The 15,417-nt window shown below is 41.7% G+C and overlaps 1 protein-coding gene across 1 annotated transcript in view; it reads left to right on the top strand.

The window, feature by feature from the left end:
• Nucleotides 1-15,417, top strand: part of tox3 (TOX high mobility group box family member 3) — an 81,509-nt gene that overhangs the window by 46,159 nt on the left and 19,933 nt on the right. The window contains 1 exon segment of the mRNA XM_052028781.1: nucleotides 4,440-4,505. Within this exon segment, the coding sequence (XP_051884741.1) occupies nucleotides 4,440-4,505 (66 nt within the window).

The following is a 15,417-nucleotide window of genomic DNA, read 5'->3' as shown; positions in this document are numbered from 1 at the left end:
ACATTGTTTTTGATAGGGGGGTTATTCTTGCATGAAACCAGGATGTCAGGGAATGGATGTTGATTCATATCCTTCTCAAGAACGTCAGGGTTGCCAGCCATGTAGTCCTTGCCATTCTCAGCGTTACTCCTGTGGACAAAGTGTTGAGAGGCAACTGACAAAAGCAGAAGGAGGGCAAATAATGGTTGAGGGTTTGTTAACTGCTTGCTAATGACTGCTGAGGGCAGGTGGAGAGAGACACCTCCAACTTTCCTCGGGGGATTCTATCTGGGAAGGTGGTTTTTTTAATCCATTTTTGGCTGGTAACAGTTTGTGGACTACAGGGCATATTGTACTTATGAGAAAACAATGGCATTTACACTGCACCTTGGAAACATCTCAACATGTGATAAATTACCTTGCAAGGACTGTGAGCAGTTTTAAATTCCACCCAACAAGAAGGAATTTGAAGGAATAGGGACCAGTATAAATTCATTCTCTAGGCTTCAAACTTGCAGGGAGAGAACAGGATCAAAGCACCAAACTTCCTCGCTAGGAATTCCTTTGAGGCCCAATGGATTTTAACAGTAATAAGGTTTCACTGGACAAGTGTCTTGTCTAGAATGAAAGTTATGTATGTCAGGTGCTCTCTGGCACTTGGGCAAGTCAAATGCCTGTGTGAGATGGCTTTTGTGAATGAGTCGTGTGTAGTGGGAAGAAGTGGTGATTGGACAGGTAAGAGTGGGGCAAGGGGTGAGGAAAGCCTCAGCAAAGGTCCTTGCGGTGACCTTCCTTGCCCCTCCTGGCTTCAGTTTTGTACTTTATGAACTCTCCATTTCTGGCATGATGGATTTTACTGGTTGGAATGATTGTGGCAGATACTCCAATTAACAGATCATGAAAAGTTTCTTGAGGTGATGTTAGATCAATCGAATCTGGATTTGCATGTATTTGTGAGGTGTGGTCTGAGTCAGGAAGCATCTCAACCAACCCATGTCAAAATGGGTCATGGGAGTTGTATGTGCAGCAAAAAGAACTGCTTGGACATTTATCCATTAAACTGTAGATACATTTTCTCTTCTTTCAGTACCTCATTCTGTGGTTCAGTGCCAATGTTTGTTTGTTAACATTCATGCAAAGTGCTGTAAACATTTTTTGATTTTAAAAGGTGTCTTAAAATTGGGCTTTGTGTTTGCATGAAATTGGAGGCCACCAATTTGACTCAGCAGCCATCAATCAAGTTGCCCTGTGCTCCCGTGATACTTACTTCATAATTCTGTTCTGCTCAGCTTTCATTGGGTGGAGGGAGATAAAGTGCCTTTCAGTGGGATCCTGCCTAATAGGAGGAAACATATCGGCAGACCAGGACTTGGAGGACTGAGGCTCATTTCAATAGATCAGAGGAGGTTGCAGAGAGCTGTTTAAAATTATGACAAGAGCATAGATACGACCTCTTTCCATTGAGCTGAGGAGTTTAAGTGAAAGGAGAGAGCAAAGGCAACATTTTTAAACCAGGGCTATGGGGCAGTGCAGTTACTACTAATGTTAATCCTTGATGCAGAGATCATCTTGATGTTTAAGAATGGGTTAAATGACATGGAAATGAAAAGAAGGAGAAACTGAACGTGTAGGATAAGGACCACTGCTGACACAAAGGAGAAATAGCAACACCTGCCCAGCAACTTCTGTCTTGTAATATTGATGCCATTCTCTGAAGTCATTGTTTGCACACAAGTAAATGCAGTCCCATCACTTCACAAATTAAAATGAAAATTCAAGTATATTCTTGCAGTCCATGTGGATGAGGAAGACCACATTTGCTGACCCTTTGTTTATGTCACTTGACAAGACTGCTTCAGGTCATGGCTGTTTTCCTCAGAGACTTGAAGTTAAAACCATGGAGTCAGAGTCAGAGTTGGTGCAATCAGCAACCTACGTCTTGCTGCCCTGTGCTGTTCTGGATTGGATCACTCTCTTCCTCTGAAAGGGTCATTCTAATCGAGCAGCAATGAGGGCATCAGGGCTGTGCACTGAAAACTGTGGCGTTTACAAACTATGCACCTATCCATTACCGAAACCTAGTTTCCTCCCAGCACTACTGGATTTACCACATTTTGCAATGAATTCTAGCTAAGCGATTTGTCAGCTACTTGTAGAAATTGGTTGTGACCAATCGATCAGATATCTGCTGAATGACCAGTTCCTCAAAGATGAGAGTTAGGAATGGAGGAATTCTGGGAGAATGGGCCTAAGTTTTTGGTGGGTATTCAGTCAACCACGTGTTCTCTGACTTCATACAACAACAGCTTCTATTCATACAGTACTTTTAACCACAAAACATACTGTGGCACTTTGCAGGACTAGAAACAAACAACAATTTACGTTGAGTCACTAACAGAGGTACAAAAGAATGAGAACATGTCTACACGTGACTGAAACCCGAGTTTGTAGTTTTATCACTGTACTTGTGAATGAGCGGCTCAGAACACCTCTGCATAAAGTCAAAATGGAGATTTTGAAAGAATTCATTAGTTGTAAGGATTCCCCCAACTGCACACTCTGACATTATTTTGATTGACTCGGGACTCTTGTGGCAGTCCAGACCTCTAAGGGGTTGAGTACTGCAGTTGTGCCTATCTTATACACGCCAGCTGTCAACTTCAGCATGTGGGTGGATGAACCCACGTTTTGTCATGGAGACTGGTCTTCTTGCATCAGTGGACTTGGAGGATATTTTTGCCTCACCTCTATCAGTTATCTAAACTGATTGGAATTATAGGCTCTCGGGCTTGAACTGTCAATCTAGACTAATATTTCAGTGTAGTCTTGAGGTCATTCTGTGCTCCTGGAGAAGCTTTGCTTGGGTTGTATCATTGGTCCATGCTTGTCTGTTTCATGGGTGTTAAAATTGCTTTACTATAATTTAACAATACCACATAGTTTGTTGCTGTTTCTGTGATCTTGTTGTTCATCTTTTTAAAATATTCATTTCTTCTTATAAGGATGTCAATGTCAAGTCCAACACTTATTATCCATCCATAACAGCCTTTGAGAAAGTGAGCTGCCTTCTTGAACTGCTGCCATCCTTCTGATGAAGGTATTCCCATTCTGGTTTTGGGTTGGAAGTTCCAGGATGGAGATCCAGGAACGGTGAAGGAATGGCAAAATAGTTCCAAGTCAGGGTGTTGTGTGAATGAGAGGAGAAGTTGCAAGTGATGGTGTTCCCATGTGCCGACTGCACTTGTTCCTTTTGGAGATATGTTCACTTAAAATCTTAATTGTGACTGACTTTATGTAAAGCACATTGGGACCTTCTGAATAAACTGATGAAATTATGTTGAATGCAAGCTTGTTTTTCTTGAGGATGTTCTTTAATGTTTAATTGATTCTTCCCTAATTTTTTTCAGCCACACTTTTTAAATAAATTTGCTTCACAAAATATAACCTGACCCTTTTTTTCACTATTATTGTTCTTGCTGTTATGATTCCCTTGTCACAGCAAGCCAAAAAAAAACCCAATACTGTTTAACTATAAAGCTGTTTATCTCGTCGTTTATATACAATCAAAGGCATTATACTGCTTTCAAATTACATTGATTTCATAGCTTCACTCACTGAATATTTCACAGATGTCAAGTTGTGTTGGTTCTACTCAGCATGAAGATGCCATTGCATCTTGGCATAGTCATGAAAATTTTATATACCACCCGCAGGAGCCAACAAAAATGTTGCTTTAAAGTCTTAAAAGCCGTCGTGAATGTTATAGATTGGGTGGCCATCCAGTGAAACATTGCTCGTGCCAATATGTACATTTCATTGAATATACTGGTACATTTATTTAATTGGCTTAGAGTCCAGAATGATTAGGTCTTCATAAACCATTAATTAATAGTAGTGTCAAGGTTTAGACATTTCTACACATCTCATTGCTGGCCCAGCTTTCAGTGAAACTATTGCCAATAGCGTGAATTTGTGAGAGTTAAAGCCTCTGATATAATCTAATAACAAACTTACTCCTGTGGTCTTTGGAAAATCAACTGAAGTGGCATCAGGTTAAATTAAGCTGAAATCGAACAGAATGGAGTGTTTTGAAGTACCTAGGAAAAGTTGTAGCTTCACTCATAATAGCACAAAAGCTGAGACATTTTGTAAAACAATTACTTTTGCTTACATTCCATGCTGTAAAGTGGAAACCCAGATTTCTAACTATAGGATATATTGCTGTAACTATTTCTAACAATGTATTGAAACAATATGAATTTACACAGCATCCATTTCTAATGTTCAGCATTCTGAGGAACTCTTAAATTCAGTACTCTGTGATTTAAGAGCAAAACAGTGAGTTCAGTTTTCCCATGTGAGGAAGGACATGGGCAACCTCTAGTTCCATGAATGTTTCAAAGTCAGGTGGGAATGAATTCAATGACTGTAAACTTAATGGCTTTTCCTTTCTATTTCAGTTTGCAGGGAACAATAATTACATGAATATGGCAGATCCAAGCCATGCGTTCTTGACCAGCAATGAGGCAAGTATATTAATTTGTCTTGTTTCTATTGTATATGTAAATGTACATTGTCTTTCAGTACATAAATGATCTCGGCCTTGATGCATGATTGTACAATGCCCCTTTTACAGATGCTAGATGGACTAGTGATGGGCTTTGTGGACACTCTCATTCCATCCAGGGACATGTTCTATGCAAAGGGTACTGGGGTATCTCCAGGGCAAACCTTAGAAACCAGCCCTGGGATGATTTTCCCTCCTAAATCTGGTCTTGATTTGAATTACGTATGACCCCTGTATGTACTGTAGATGTTGCAGTGTTTTCTGAAACCTTAACCTAACAAACTTGTGGTCTTTCAGGGGATAAAACAAATTTTTTTTCAATTTACCTGAACGTGAGCCAGTCTGAGCAGGAGTGATCTGTCTGATACCATATACCATCCCCAGCTCCTGATTGCACCCACTGCTGCCTCTCTCCCCAGACTCCTCGTCAGCCCCAAGCTTTCATCCTCCTTGTATTTGGCACTCTGCATTCTGAGGTGTGGTTGGTGCTGCAAATGTATCACTCACATTGGGTTGCTTGAGCATTGACTTCCACATACTGCCAAAGTTGTCCTTTGGTACCACCAGGTAGAAGACAACAGTGTTTAAACACTTTATCCAGAATGTGGTGCTCTATTGCCTGGTTTATAACGAGCCAGCTTGTGTGGTCAAATTCTGTTACACAGCGCTGCAATTGAAATCAACATGCAAAATTAACATTAGGAAATAGATGGAAATGGCACAACCCATTGTAAGAAATTCTTAACTAGAAAACTCAAATGCTTGTTGCATGGCAAGTGACATCTATATTAAGTACTACACGGTTCATGTTAAGAGAATTATTCTGACTCTATTGACTTGCGCTAATTAATAAACAATAAAAATGATATTGGACTTGCTTGCATTTGCATTTTGGGTATTAAAAGAGCTTTGAGGTCCAAAATGGTATGCAAAGCATTCATTAGCAGGGCTAAGTACCATTTTGGTAAATGCATTGGTATTCGTACACTGAAAAACTCTGGAATTGTAGAGAATTAACAGATCTTAATATCATCGTGGTCTGCTGATCCAGTACTGCCATTTTGGAGCTGAATGCTCTTGCTAATCATCACTCATAGAACAGGACAAAACAAGACTGAGTGTGTGTTCCGATGCCAGGATCACATCTCCCTTCTAACCTGTAACTCATCCCAACTAGCACCATTTAAACTGTTCATCAGCTACTGACGGGCGAGAGTCTGGTAGGTTTTGCCCTTGCTATCCCTGTGATTCAGCGAGTGTCTGTTGCTTCCCAGAGTCCATTCATGTTTCCGAAGTCTTCAGCAGAAAATGAAAGCGGCTATTCTAGCAGATGCTGAAGTACGTTGGATGCTGATCAGACTTTGGTATAAACCAATTTCTCTCTGACATGGATACCTTTGTAATCATTCCTCTCACATTCCTCCCCTGGGACAATATTTAAAGGCCACACAGAGGAGGAGAAACTGGTGACAACAGGAGGAGGAGAACAGGGGAGGCTTTCAGCAGGAGGCTATATCCACTCTACCTGAATCTCGGTGATGAACAAAGTAGCAGATGTCTGTATTTCCTTATCTACCACCTGTTGTAACCACAATCACAGGATAAGAATGTATTATCAGTGGTTCTGTAGGTGTCTCTTGACAATGAATATTATGCACCTGCCTCCTTCCAGAATGATGGATTCATTTGCGGTATCTCGCATTTTGCCATCCAGTGTTACACAGGGGAAGTCACTGGGTCTCTCTATTCAAAGAGACCTATCTGCATCATGGTAGAGCGGCAGACCTGAATTACGTGGACTTCGATGAGGCTTTTGACAAGGTCATGCATGGTAGGCTGGTCCAGAAGGTTAAGGCACAAGGGATCCAAGACACCTTGGCAAACTGGATCCAAGATTGCCTTGATTAAAAGGAGGCAGAGGGCAGTGGTGGATGTTTTTTTCTGACTGGAAGTCTGTAACAAGTGATATACCACAGGGATCAGTGCTGGGAACTTTGTGTGTGATATATATAAATTACTTGGATAAGGAGTCATTTAAATATATTGAAAACAACAAAGCTGTGGCAGATGGAAATTTAATCCTGACAATTATGAGGTAATATACTTTGGCAAGTCAAGTCGAATTCTGGAAGGATATGTGTGGTAGGACATTTAGACTGGCAGGGATCTTAGGAGTATTGATGTACAGAGAGACCTTGGAGTGAAAGTCCACAACTCCCTGAAAATTGAGAGACAGGTTGATAGGGTAGTGAAGAAGGCATTTGTTATGCTTGCCTTCACAGGCTGAGGCACTGAGTCTAAGGGTTGGGACATCATATTGCAGCTTTACAAAACACTGGTTAGATCACACTTGGCATATTGTGGACAGCTCTGGTTTCCATGCTACAGGAAGGATGTGGTAGCAATAGAGAGAGTGCAGAAGAGGTTCGCTGGAATGTAGCTTGAAGTTACGAGGAGAAATTGGATAGGCTGTGTTTATCCTCACTGGAATGCAGGAGGGGTGACCTTGGAGGTTTACAAAATTATGAGGAACATCGATAGGAAATGGAGAGTATTTTTCCCAGGACGGGAGAGTCTTGAACTAGAGAGCACGAGATTAAGGTGAGAAAAATTTGAAGGAGATCTGAGGTGTGAGTTTTTCCACACAGAGGTGGTGGTTCTCTGGAACGAGTTGCCAGTGGAGATGGTCGAAGCAGATGCAGTTACAGCATTTAAAAGGCATTTGGACAGGTAGTTGGATAGGAAAGGCACAGAGGGAATCGGGCGTAACGCAGGCATATGGGAATAGTGTAGATCTGTAATGTGGTTGGCATGGATGAGGTGGGCCGAGAAGGCCTGTTTCTGTGCTGTACGATTCTACAATTCTGTGATTACATTTAGTTTTACCGGAGGTCATGTGGCTCTCTGAGGACAGCAGGCTGTGCTCTGGTACAGTTTTGCACAGGTTGCATTCTGTCCCGTGTGGGTGCCCCATGTTAACTCTGCCTCATTCCAAGTGTTCAGATGGTGACTGAACATAAACAGTGAATCATTCAGATTAATGCCCAGTGTATCCATCTGCAGTCACAATGCCTTTTTATTCAGTGATGGTTTATGGAGCCAGCTGCCTTTGAACCACAGTGGCAACCAAAGAGTGGTTACTGATCAGTCAGGGTTATCCACCAACTCTAGTGTCTAACCCGTTCACATTTGGCAGCGTGCATACAATGAAAACCACGGGCCATGCGGGGTGGATTTGAACAATCTGTTGTGACAAAGCCTCCACCACCTGGGGGAGGAGTCTGCAATACGTGACACAGTGGGCTTTTGGATTTGTGGTGATCTGCACAACCTCGATAGTGTGAATCCACAGGCTGTGTGGTGAGCAGCTGAGGAGAAGGAGGAGGATAAAGTGGAGGACTAGCACAGGAGAATGTAAGCAAGGTGTTCACTTCCGCACAGACTCTGTGTGAAGAACTCATTCCAGCAACTGCAGCCCCAAGTCTCCATTCTCCAACAGTCCCGTACCTACCACCCCTCTTGGTACCATTCTATTTTTGCAAGATCAGTGACACACAGTAGAAGTTTGAGCTGGCATGGCTGCAGTCGTTGGGTGGTGGCAGCTTGTGCAGCAACAGGGGCCATCATTTGCAGCATCATGGTTGGATTTATGAGTCCATGAACAGTGATGTCCCTCACTTCCACCCTGAAAAGATAAGATGAGATATTTATTTATTAGGCACATTTACATTTACATCTTTCTGCATTACTGAGAATGTGCTGTGGGCAGCCTGCAAGTGTCGCCACTCTTCTGGCGCCAATATAGCATGCCCACAGCTCTTAACCTGTACGTCTTTGGAATGTGGGAGGAAACCCACACAGACACACGGGGAGAATGTACAAACACTTTACAGCGGCAGGAATTGAACCCGGGTCACTGGCGCTGTAATAGCATTATGCTAACTACTACACTGCCGTGCCCCCTCTATGTTGGTGCCAGACCACTCCGAGCACCTTGATATTGAAAGCAAGCTTCCTGACAAACTTAGAAATGTGTTGGGCATTTTATTGTGCATATTCACCAACCACTTTCTGGAGACTGGTCCATCAAGTACTCCACAGCTAACGTTCTCTCTTGCTTGCACGAGTCCACTTCCAATAACTTGGGAAGCTTGATGCCAACCAACACAAAACAACCTGTAGTGAGATCAGAAAAACAGTCCTTTTCCATACAAATATATAAATATGGTCTGCTCTTCCTTGGGAATGGGAATGGATGCTGAGTGATAGAAATTTTCAAGACTACCAGCTGATTGCAACTAGAGCTATGATTCAAGTGTGGATGAAGTACAGATCAGCTATGTTTACGTTTACAAATTTGAAAGGTTCCTATGGCCCCCTCTGAATTTATTTCACCTTATCTTCTAGAGGTGAAAGGCATCGTTACAGTATTTTTCACATAAATATGCAGGATGGGCTTATCATTGCATGATGTGGACTAGACTCCTGGTGCCACATGTTATGGATGCATAGTTTTATTCTCCTTTCTCTTTGTACTGTTGCTATGGCCCGGTGTGCAGATATCCTGAGAAATCTTATTGTAGTGTAGTGGTTAGCGTAATGCTTTACAGCGCCAGCGACCCGGGTTCAATTCCGGCTGCTGTCTGTAAGGAGTTTGTACGTTCTCCCCGTGACTGCGTGGGTTTCCTCCGGGTGCTCCAGTTTCCTCCCACATTCCAAAGACGTACAGGTTAGGAAGTTCTGGGCATGCTATGTTGGTGCCGGAAGTGTGAACACTCTACGCAAAAGATGCATTTCACTGTGTGTTTCGATGTGCATGTGACTAAAAGATTTTATCTTATCTTTTGATTCCAAAGACTGGCTGCCTTGGTAGATGCTGCCATCTTCCAGAAGCGTTAGTCAGTCAGCCTCCACGTTTCCAGCAAAGGCATTAGCAATCTGCTCAGCTGTCTGACCCTGTGGTTCTGCAGGTAGGCAGCCGTTGAGTCTTTTGGGTGACTGCAGGTACCTTTAGTAAGGATTTGCTGCATTCCATAGAGGTCTCTGAATTTATTTATTCCGTGGAGCTTCCAAATATATTGAAGCTGAGTGTAATCGACAGCTTGGGCTCTGACATCACCAACTGAAGTATTCCAGGGTGCTGCTCAATTATCCTCACCTAATGAGTGTTTAAAACTCTCTATCTCTTCCTCGGACAGCTTTAAATATTTTGTAGCCAGTTTTATTTGGCATAGTTTTGACCTGGCATGCTCCCCTTTGAAGTGACAGGGTGACGTCCTGAATTCTCATTCTGTAGCCAGGCAGACACAGTTGCAGATCACTACAGCAGCCAGCCCAGCTCCCAGGGCTCTGGTGATCCCGTACCTGGATTTGAGCATTAGCAGAAGTCCCACTCAGTGTCACTTGGGTACCTTTGATTGGGTCTGCAGAATTCCCACCTCTTTTCCTTGAGTTCAGGTAGGACCAATTTTTGTAACTGGAAGATTGCAGTAACAAGAGCTTGATTTCATTATATTTATTGTGCAATTAATTGTTCTTCATAGAACAACATTGCCAGTGGGTTCAGGTTTTACGTGTACTCCACTGGGTAATAACTTGTATCTGAGAAATATAACAAAACAGCCATTACAGTAAATTACTTTTAATTACAACACAGTAATAGAACACCAGTCATAGACACAATCCACAAATTAAGTTGTATATATCTTCAGAAATCATTGAATTAAACAGTGGTGGGATTTGTCAGTGGTTTGTTGAGTTTCTGTGGAGTAGCTGAGCCTTGCAGCTCTGTGCTGATTTCAACAGTGATCACAGTTGGAGAACTACAGGTGGCCTTGTTGTGCTCAGGTTAGGCTGGAAAAGATCAGTCAGCCTTTCGCCTCTGGTTCACCATCTAACAACCCTGCCTGAATGTGCACATGCACGGTGGCTTGAGAGATCATTGAAGCAACCTTTTGAAGTTGACTGCAATCAAAGGGGAAAAAGTCACTGCCAAGTGTGATTTATATAATACCAGTGTTCACTCAGACAAAATGCTGGACTTTTGCTGGAATATGACACCAGTTAGAGTTAACAACTTTCAGAGAGAAAGGGAAAGGGTGGGATGGGATGGCGAATTGGTCAAAAAACAGCAACTATTCAACGTTATTGCTGCATTAAATTTTGCTTGGGAACAATACTGTGGTTTTAACGGGAAAAAAGTGAAGGTTCGGGATCTTTGGTTGTGTCTCCAAATTACCAAACTGATATAATACAAATATTAATTGTAAGATTTAACAGTAGTGACTAGTGCAGCTTAAATTGTGAAGGAACAATGGTTACGGTTTGGTGCCAGAGGTTCCCAGACAATATATCGCAATGTGAATCAATCTGTATTGCTGATGATCATTTGTGTTAGTAAACACTTATCAAAGCTCTTCTTTAACCAACTGTTCAGACACTGTCCAGATTTCAGCTGTGTTCATTTATGGTGCAGGACATTATGGGAACAAAACTTTGTTCTGCAGTATGTATTTTTTTGGGATGCTGAAATTGTTGAATCACTTCTGACATGGTCCAGGTGTATCTGCACACATTTTGTGGTGCATGTGAAGCTGCAGGTCATTTTTACGAAACCGTTCATGCAAAGCAGCTGAAATTATAGTGTGTTGGCAAATCATAACAAGAATCAGAATGTAATGTATGATGGCAGGTTTCTGAGCTTGTATGGCAATAAGCTGAGCTTGTAAGGTGGCAACTTGAGCTTCCACTGCTGTGGCATCTGCTCATGCTACAGTGCTAGCTGATTGCTCAATCAATGATCCAGAATAGTTTGGCCCATAAGTATGCTTGTGGAATTGCCCACCACCCAAGGCTGATGTGGACATCTTCATAATCTGGAAGAACTTTATATTAAGTTTGAACATGATTGAATTCCATCTCAAATCAGGGTTGTATGTCTGAATAAGAAGGCATGAGGTGAGAATTTGCCTAAATACATGAAAAAGTATGATGGTGAACCAGCAAAAGGTAACATAGTTTGCAGGTAACGTATATCCCCTTTAAGGCAAAAAAACACAACAGAAAACATGGTCCAGACATGCCTGTCAAGACAAGATAAAGAAAGTATTAGATCAAAGGAAAAGGCATGCAACATTGCCAAATAAAGCTGTAATTCTCATTGGGAAAACAACAGAATTCAGCAAAGGAAGACCAAGGAATTGGGAAAAGAAAACAGGGAGAGCAAAATGTAAGAATAGATGAGTGAGAAACTGCCTTGGTTGAAAATTCTCGTGTGTAGAAGCTGTGAGACTTAGAGGAGTGCTCAGCACGTGAGTGATGAATCCATGGTGAGTATGAGTCCTGATTGACAGAGGTTGTTATGGGGGGTGAAGAGACGGTGGAATATAAAAGCAGCATCTGAGGATAGCTGTGCAGTTGGTGAAGATGATTTCACTGACGCGTTGAGGTCATTGAACATTTTTTGTGGTGCTCAGTCCAGATCCGTGAGGTTTGGCTCTTGCCATTTCTCACTGTGATTGCATTTCTACTTAAGGTTGTGTGGGAAACTGCTTGGCCCTTATGGGTAGTCCTCTCTTTGCTTCCTCCATCAAAACCTCAAGTGCAGCAAGGAAAAATCTTGATGTCTGCTATCTCCCATATAACCACTCTCCAGTGTCTTTCAAGACAGCAGAAGTTCCAGACTACCTGCTGCATCCTGAAGAGGTGCAGGATGGCTTTCACCAGAGCAAAACAGCTTTTAATTTTAAGTACCATGCACTCTGATATTGGCCCCTTGCTGAGGCTTGCTGTTGTTTAGGAAGGTTGATGCTGGCCTGCACACATCAGTTAGGTAAGTTAGCAGGCAGGATCAAGTTGGTGTTCTGTCTGCATTGGAAACTGGTTTAATCATTACTATGATCCTTGTCCTGGTTTTGCAGTCCATATAATTCACCCCCAGGTGTTTGTTCCCCAAGAAGTCCTTCCTTGTGTTGAAAGACTCTATTTTACTTCAATTAGCAAATTTTAAGTCTCACACACGAGCTTATCTTTTAAATGCCAGTTTTGGAACACTATGCGATGTCTCCTGCGATCCACTGTTAAATTAATCAATGAAATGACAGATATTGATTAAAGTAAACAAAAATTATTATATTCTATTTATCGAAGTTTACGCCACAATACTTGCAGTAAATTAAAGATTTCAAAGTGCCACTAATTTTATCCATTTCCAAAGTTTAATCAAATTCATAAAAATAGTGAATAAGGTATGTATTATTTAAAAATATTCAAGGAAGCATTGTTGCTTTCTCATCCAGTAAACATTTACTACTTACAATTTCAAGGCAAGTTTAATGGTGCCACTTCCTGGTTGAATGTACATTCAGTGCATTGAACAAGTCATGTATAAGGTCACAATGAACAGGGCGTAAATCATTCAACTGACGTCTTGTGGTTAGTACATGCTGCGTCAGTACATTGCTCAATAATGAGGACTAAAGATTAGATTTTGCCTTTGAACCAATACCTGTCCTTAAATTGTAGAAAAAATGAACTTACCTAAATGTAATGAATTTGCTTCACTTTTCATTAAAATCTGCAAAGGGAATTAGCCATTTGGAAGTCTATAATGATCCTTCTTGAACAACCTAAGTTGACATATCTATTGCTGATGGAGATTCATCAAGAAGTTTTGGTCTGTGCAAAGCTCAGAAGAAATTGTTGCAGATTTTTTATTCTAATCTACATGCAAAATATACTGGATTGGGTGCTCCTGATCTTCAGTGCTAAGTCTGGGTGATTTTGAAAGTCATATTTAACTGTAGGCAGTGTAGGTGCCAACATCCCATGGTGAATCTTGAACACCTTCCAGAGGCAGGAAGGCAGGGAAGGCAGTAACATTGCTTATGACCCACCCACTGTCAGCCCAATACCAAATGCCTACATGTACCTCTCCCCCCCCCCCCCCCCCCCCCCCACAACTGTCCTGACTACCCCAGCTCCTAGCTGCCTGACGAGGACCTTGAATTTCCATTCACCTGTCTGGCTGACACCCCAGCTCAATTCTTTGTTATACTATTCCTGGGGATTTAGAGCCCAGCTGATTTCTTTCATCAGAACCTCAGGCTTTGTCTTGTTTCAATCTGCTTTTTTAGCTCTATCCATTTCTATCGTACAATGTTCAGTCTTCTACTGTTAGAGGGCAAGCTTTTGTGAATGGCTATTGAAAAGCTAAGTGAGAATGTCAGAATCTTGTGAATATACTGCATGCGTGCTGTAAGCCGGAGAAGTAAGACAGCATGAGATCGTGTAGTGAGAACCAGGTGCGTGTTAAAAGATCGAGGATGGGGTGCTAGCAGTGGTTGGTGGCTGTGCAGTTACAAGTAGTAGATGATCTTGGTGCCTAGAATCAAGACAGCAAAGAGGCTCTTGAAGAGATGGAGGAACATGTCACAGTGTTTCCTTGTAATATGTATGCAGATGTGTTTGCACTGTGTAATATCAATTGGTCTTCCGAAGATGGAGTTAAAACAGCAGTAGAGTTCAAATCAATAGGATGAACTCCAGAGGCAGAGGACTACATGCTGATGTGACAGAATAGTGACTTTAGCACTACAAACTGGGTTTGATTTTTTTTCCAGGCAAATTTTGGAATTGACTGTAAGAAACTAAATTCTGCATCAAACCTTAAATGGGGCAGTTAATGATTGCTGGCATGGTGACAGTTCTCGTATTGATATTGTAGGTTTTTTTTGCTATTTGCTTATCAATAGTGTGTTAGAAAGGCTGCAGATTATTTAGCTCTTTGATACCATCATGGAGTACCTTAAACCTCTGATTTGTAAATTTGAATCCAGTCCATTGCCTTTACATAATGACTTTCCATGGGTTATTTTGTGTTTTAGACTGTGTAGAAACCAATCCGTTCTCTTGTTAAATGTGTGGACACAATTGAGAATTAAATTATAAAATCGTCATTGTTTGTACCCACAGTTCAGTAAACAGATTAGAGGATGGATTTGTAGTGATATACTTCAAGATATGCAGGCATTGCGATATTCATATTCTTCTGTTATAGACCCCAAAGCAATAATGAAGGTGAAAAGGTCTCTGATAATCTAATGCTTCCTTATTCATTGTTTCCTAGGTATTCAAAAAAAAACTGTGATTAGTATTTATTATATTATCAAATGAAGACTGTATCTTGGGAAATCTGATATTATGATGAACATTCTGCTGGTAGAATTTCTCTGTGCAAGTGTTGTTAAGTTTTAGGACTCCTGGGCAAATGTGGATGTCCTGAAGTTCTGGTTGAGTTTCACCAACAATTTTCCCTCTGTAATAAAGCAATGGAGCAGGAACCTGTTGAGATTTCCCAGCATTTACTCAGGAGAATCTGTTCACAGATCCTGTGCTAAGCTAGGGCTGGCACAGGATCAAAGTTCCCATGCATTTGGATGGGGATAGAGGGCTGCTGAGAGGAAAGGGGAAAAAAAGGTATGATGCTTTCCATGAAATTATTTTTATTTTGATTAATAAATTTGAGGCCAGTGCTTGGGGAGGGGCTTTACCAGTTGTCAAAGTCTTCGAGGATTTTTGTGGGTGGTTTTTTAACTGGCCCACTATATCATCCAGTTGCCTCACTTGAGGCCATACCACTACTCGGCCCTTGCCACCAGACTCCAAGCATCATCTGGGTAGGTGAGATTGAAAGAGTCAGCTTCCTGAGTGAATCAGAAACAGAACACTGGAAGAAATCTGCGGGTCAAACAGCATCTGTGGAGACATAAGGTGCAAGTTGATGTTTCTGGTCAAGACCCTGCATCAGGACTGAGAGGGAATAGGAAAGACTGCCAGTGCATAGCAATATGTGTGAGGTTGGCCAGGAGGTG

The sequence above is a fragment of the Pristis pectinata genome, chromosome 13 (assembly GCF_009764475.1).
Source record: "Pristis pectinata isolate sPriPec2 chromosome 13, sPriPec2.1.pri, whole genome shotgun sequence".
Taxonomy (NCBI): Eukaryota; Metazoa; Chordata; class Chondrichthyes; order Rhinopristiformes; family Pristidae; genus Pristis; species Pristis pectinata.
Note: the sequence above shows the minus strand (reverse complement) of the source record. Positions and strands in the feature narration are given on the sequence as shown.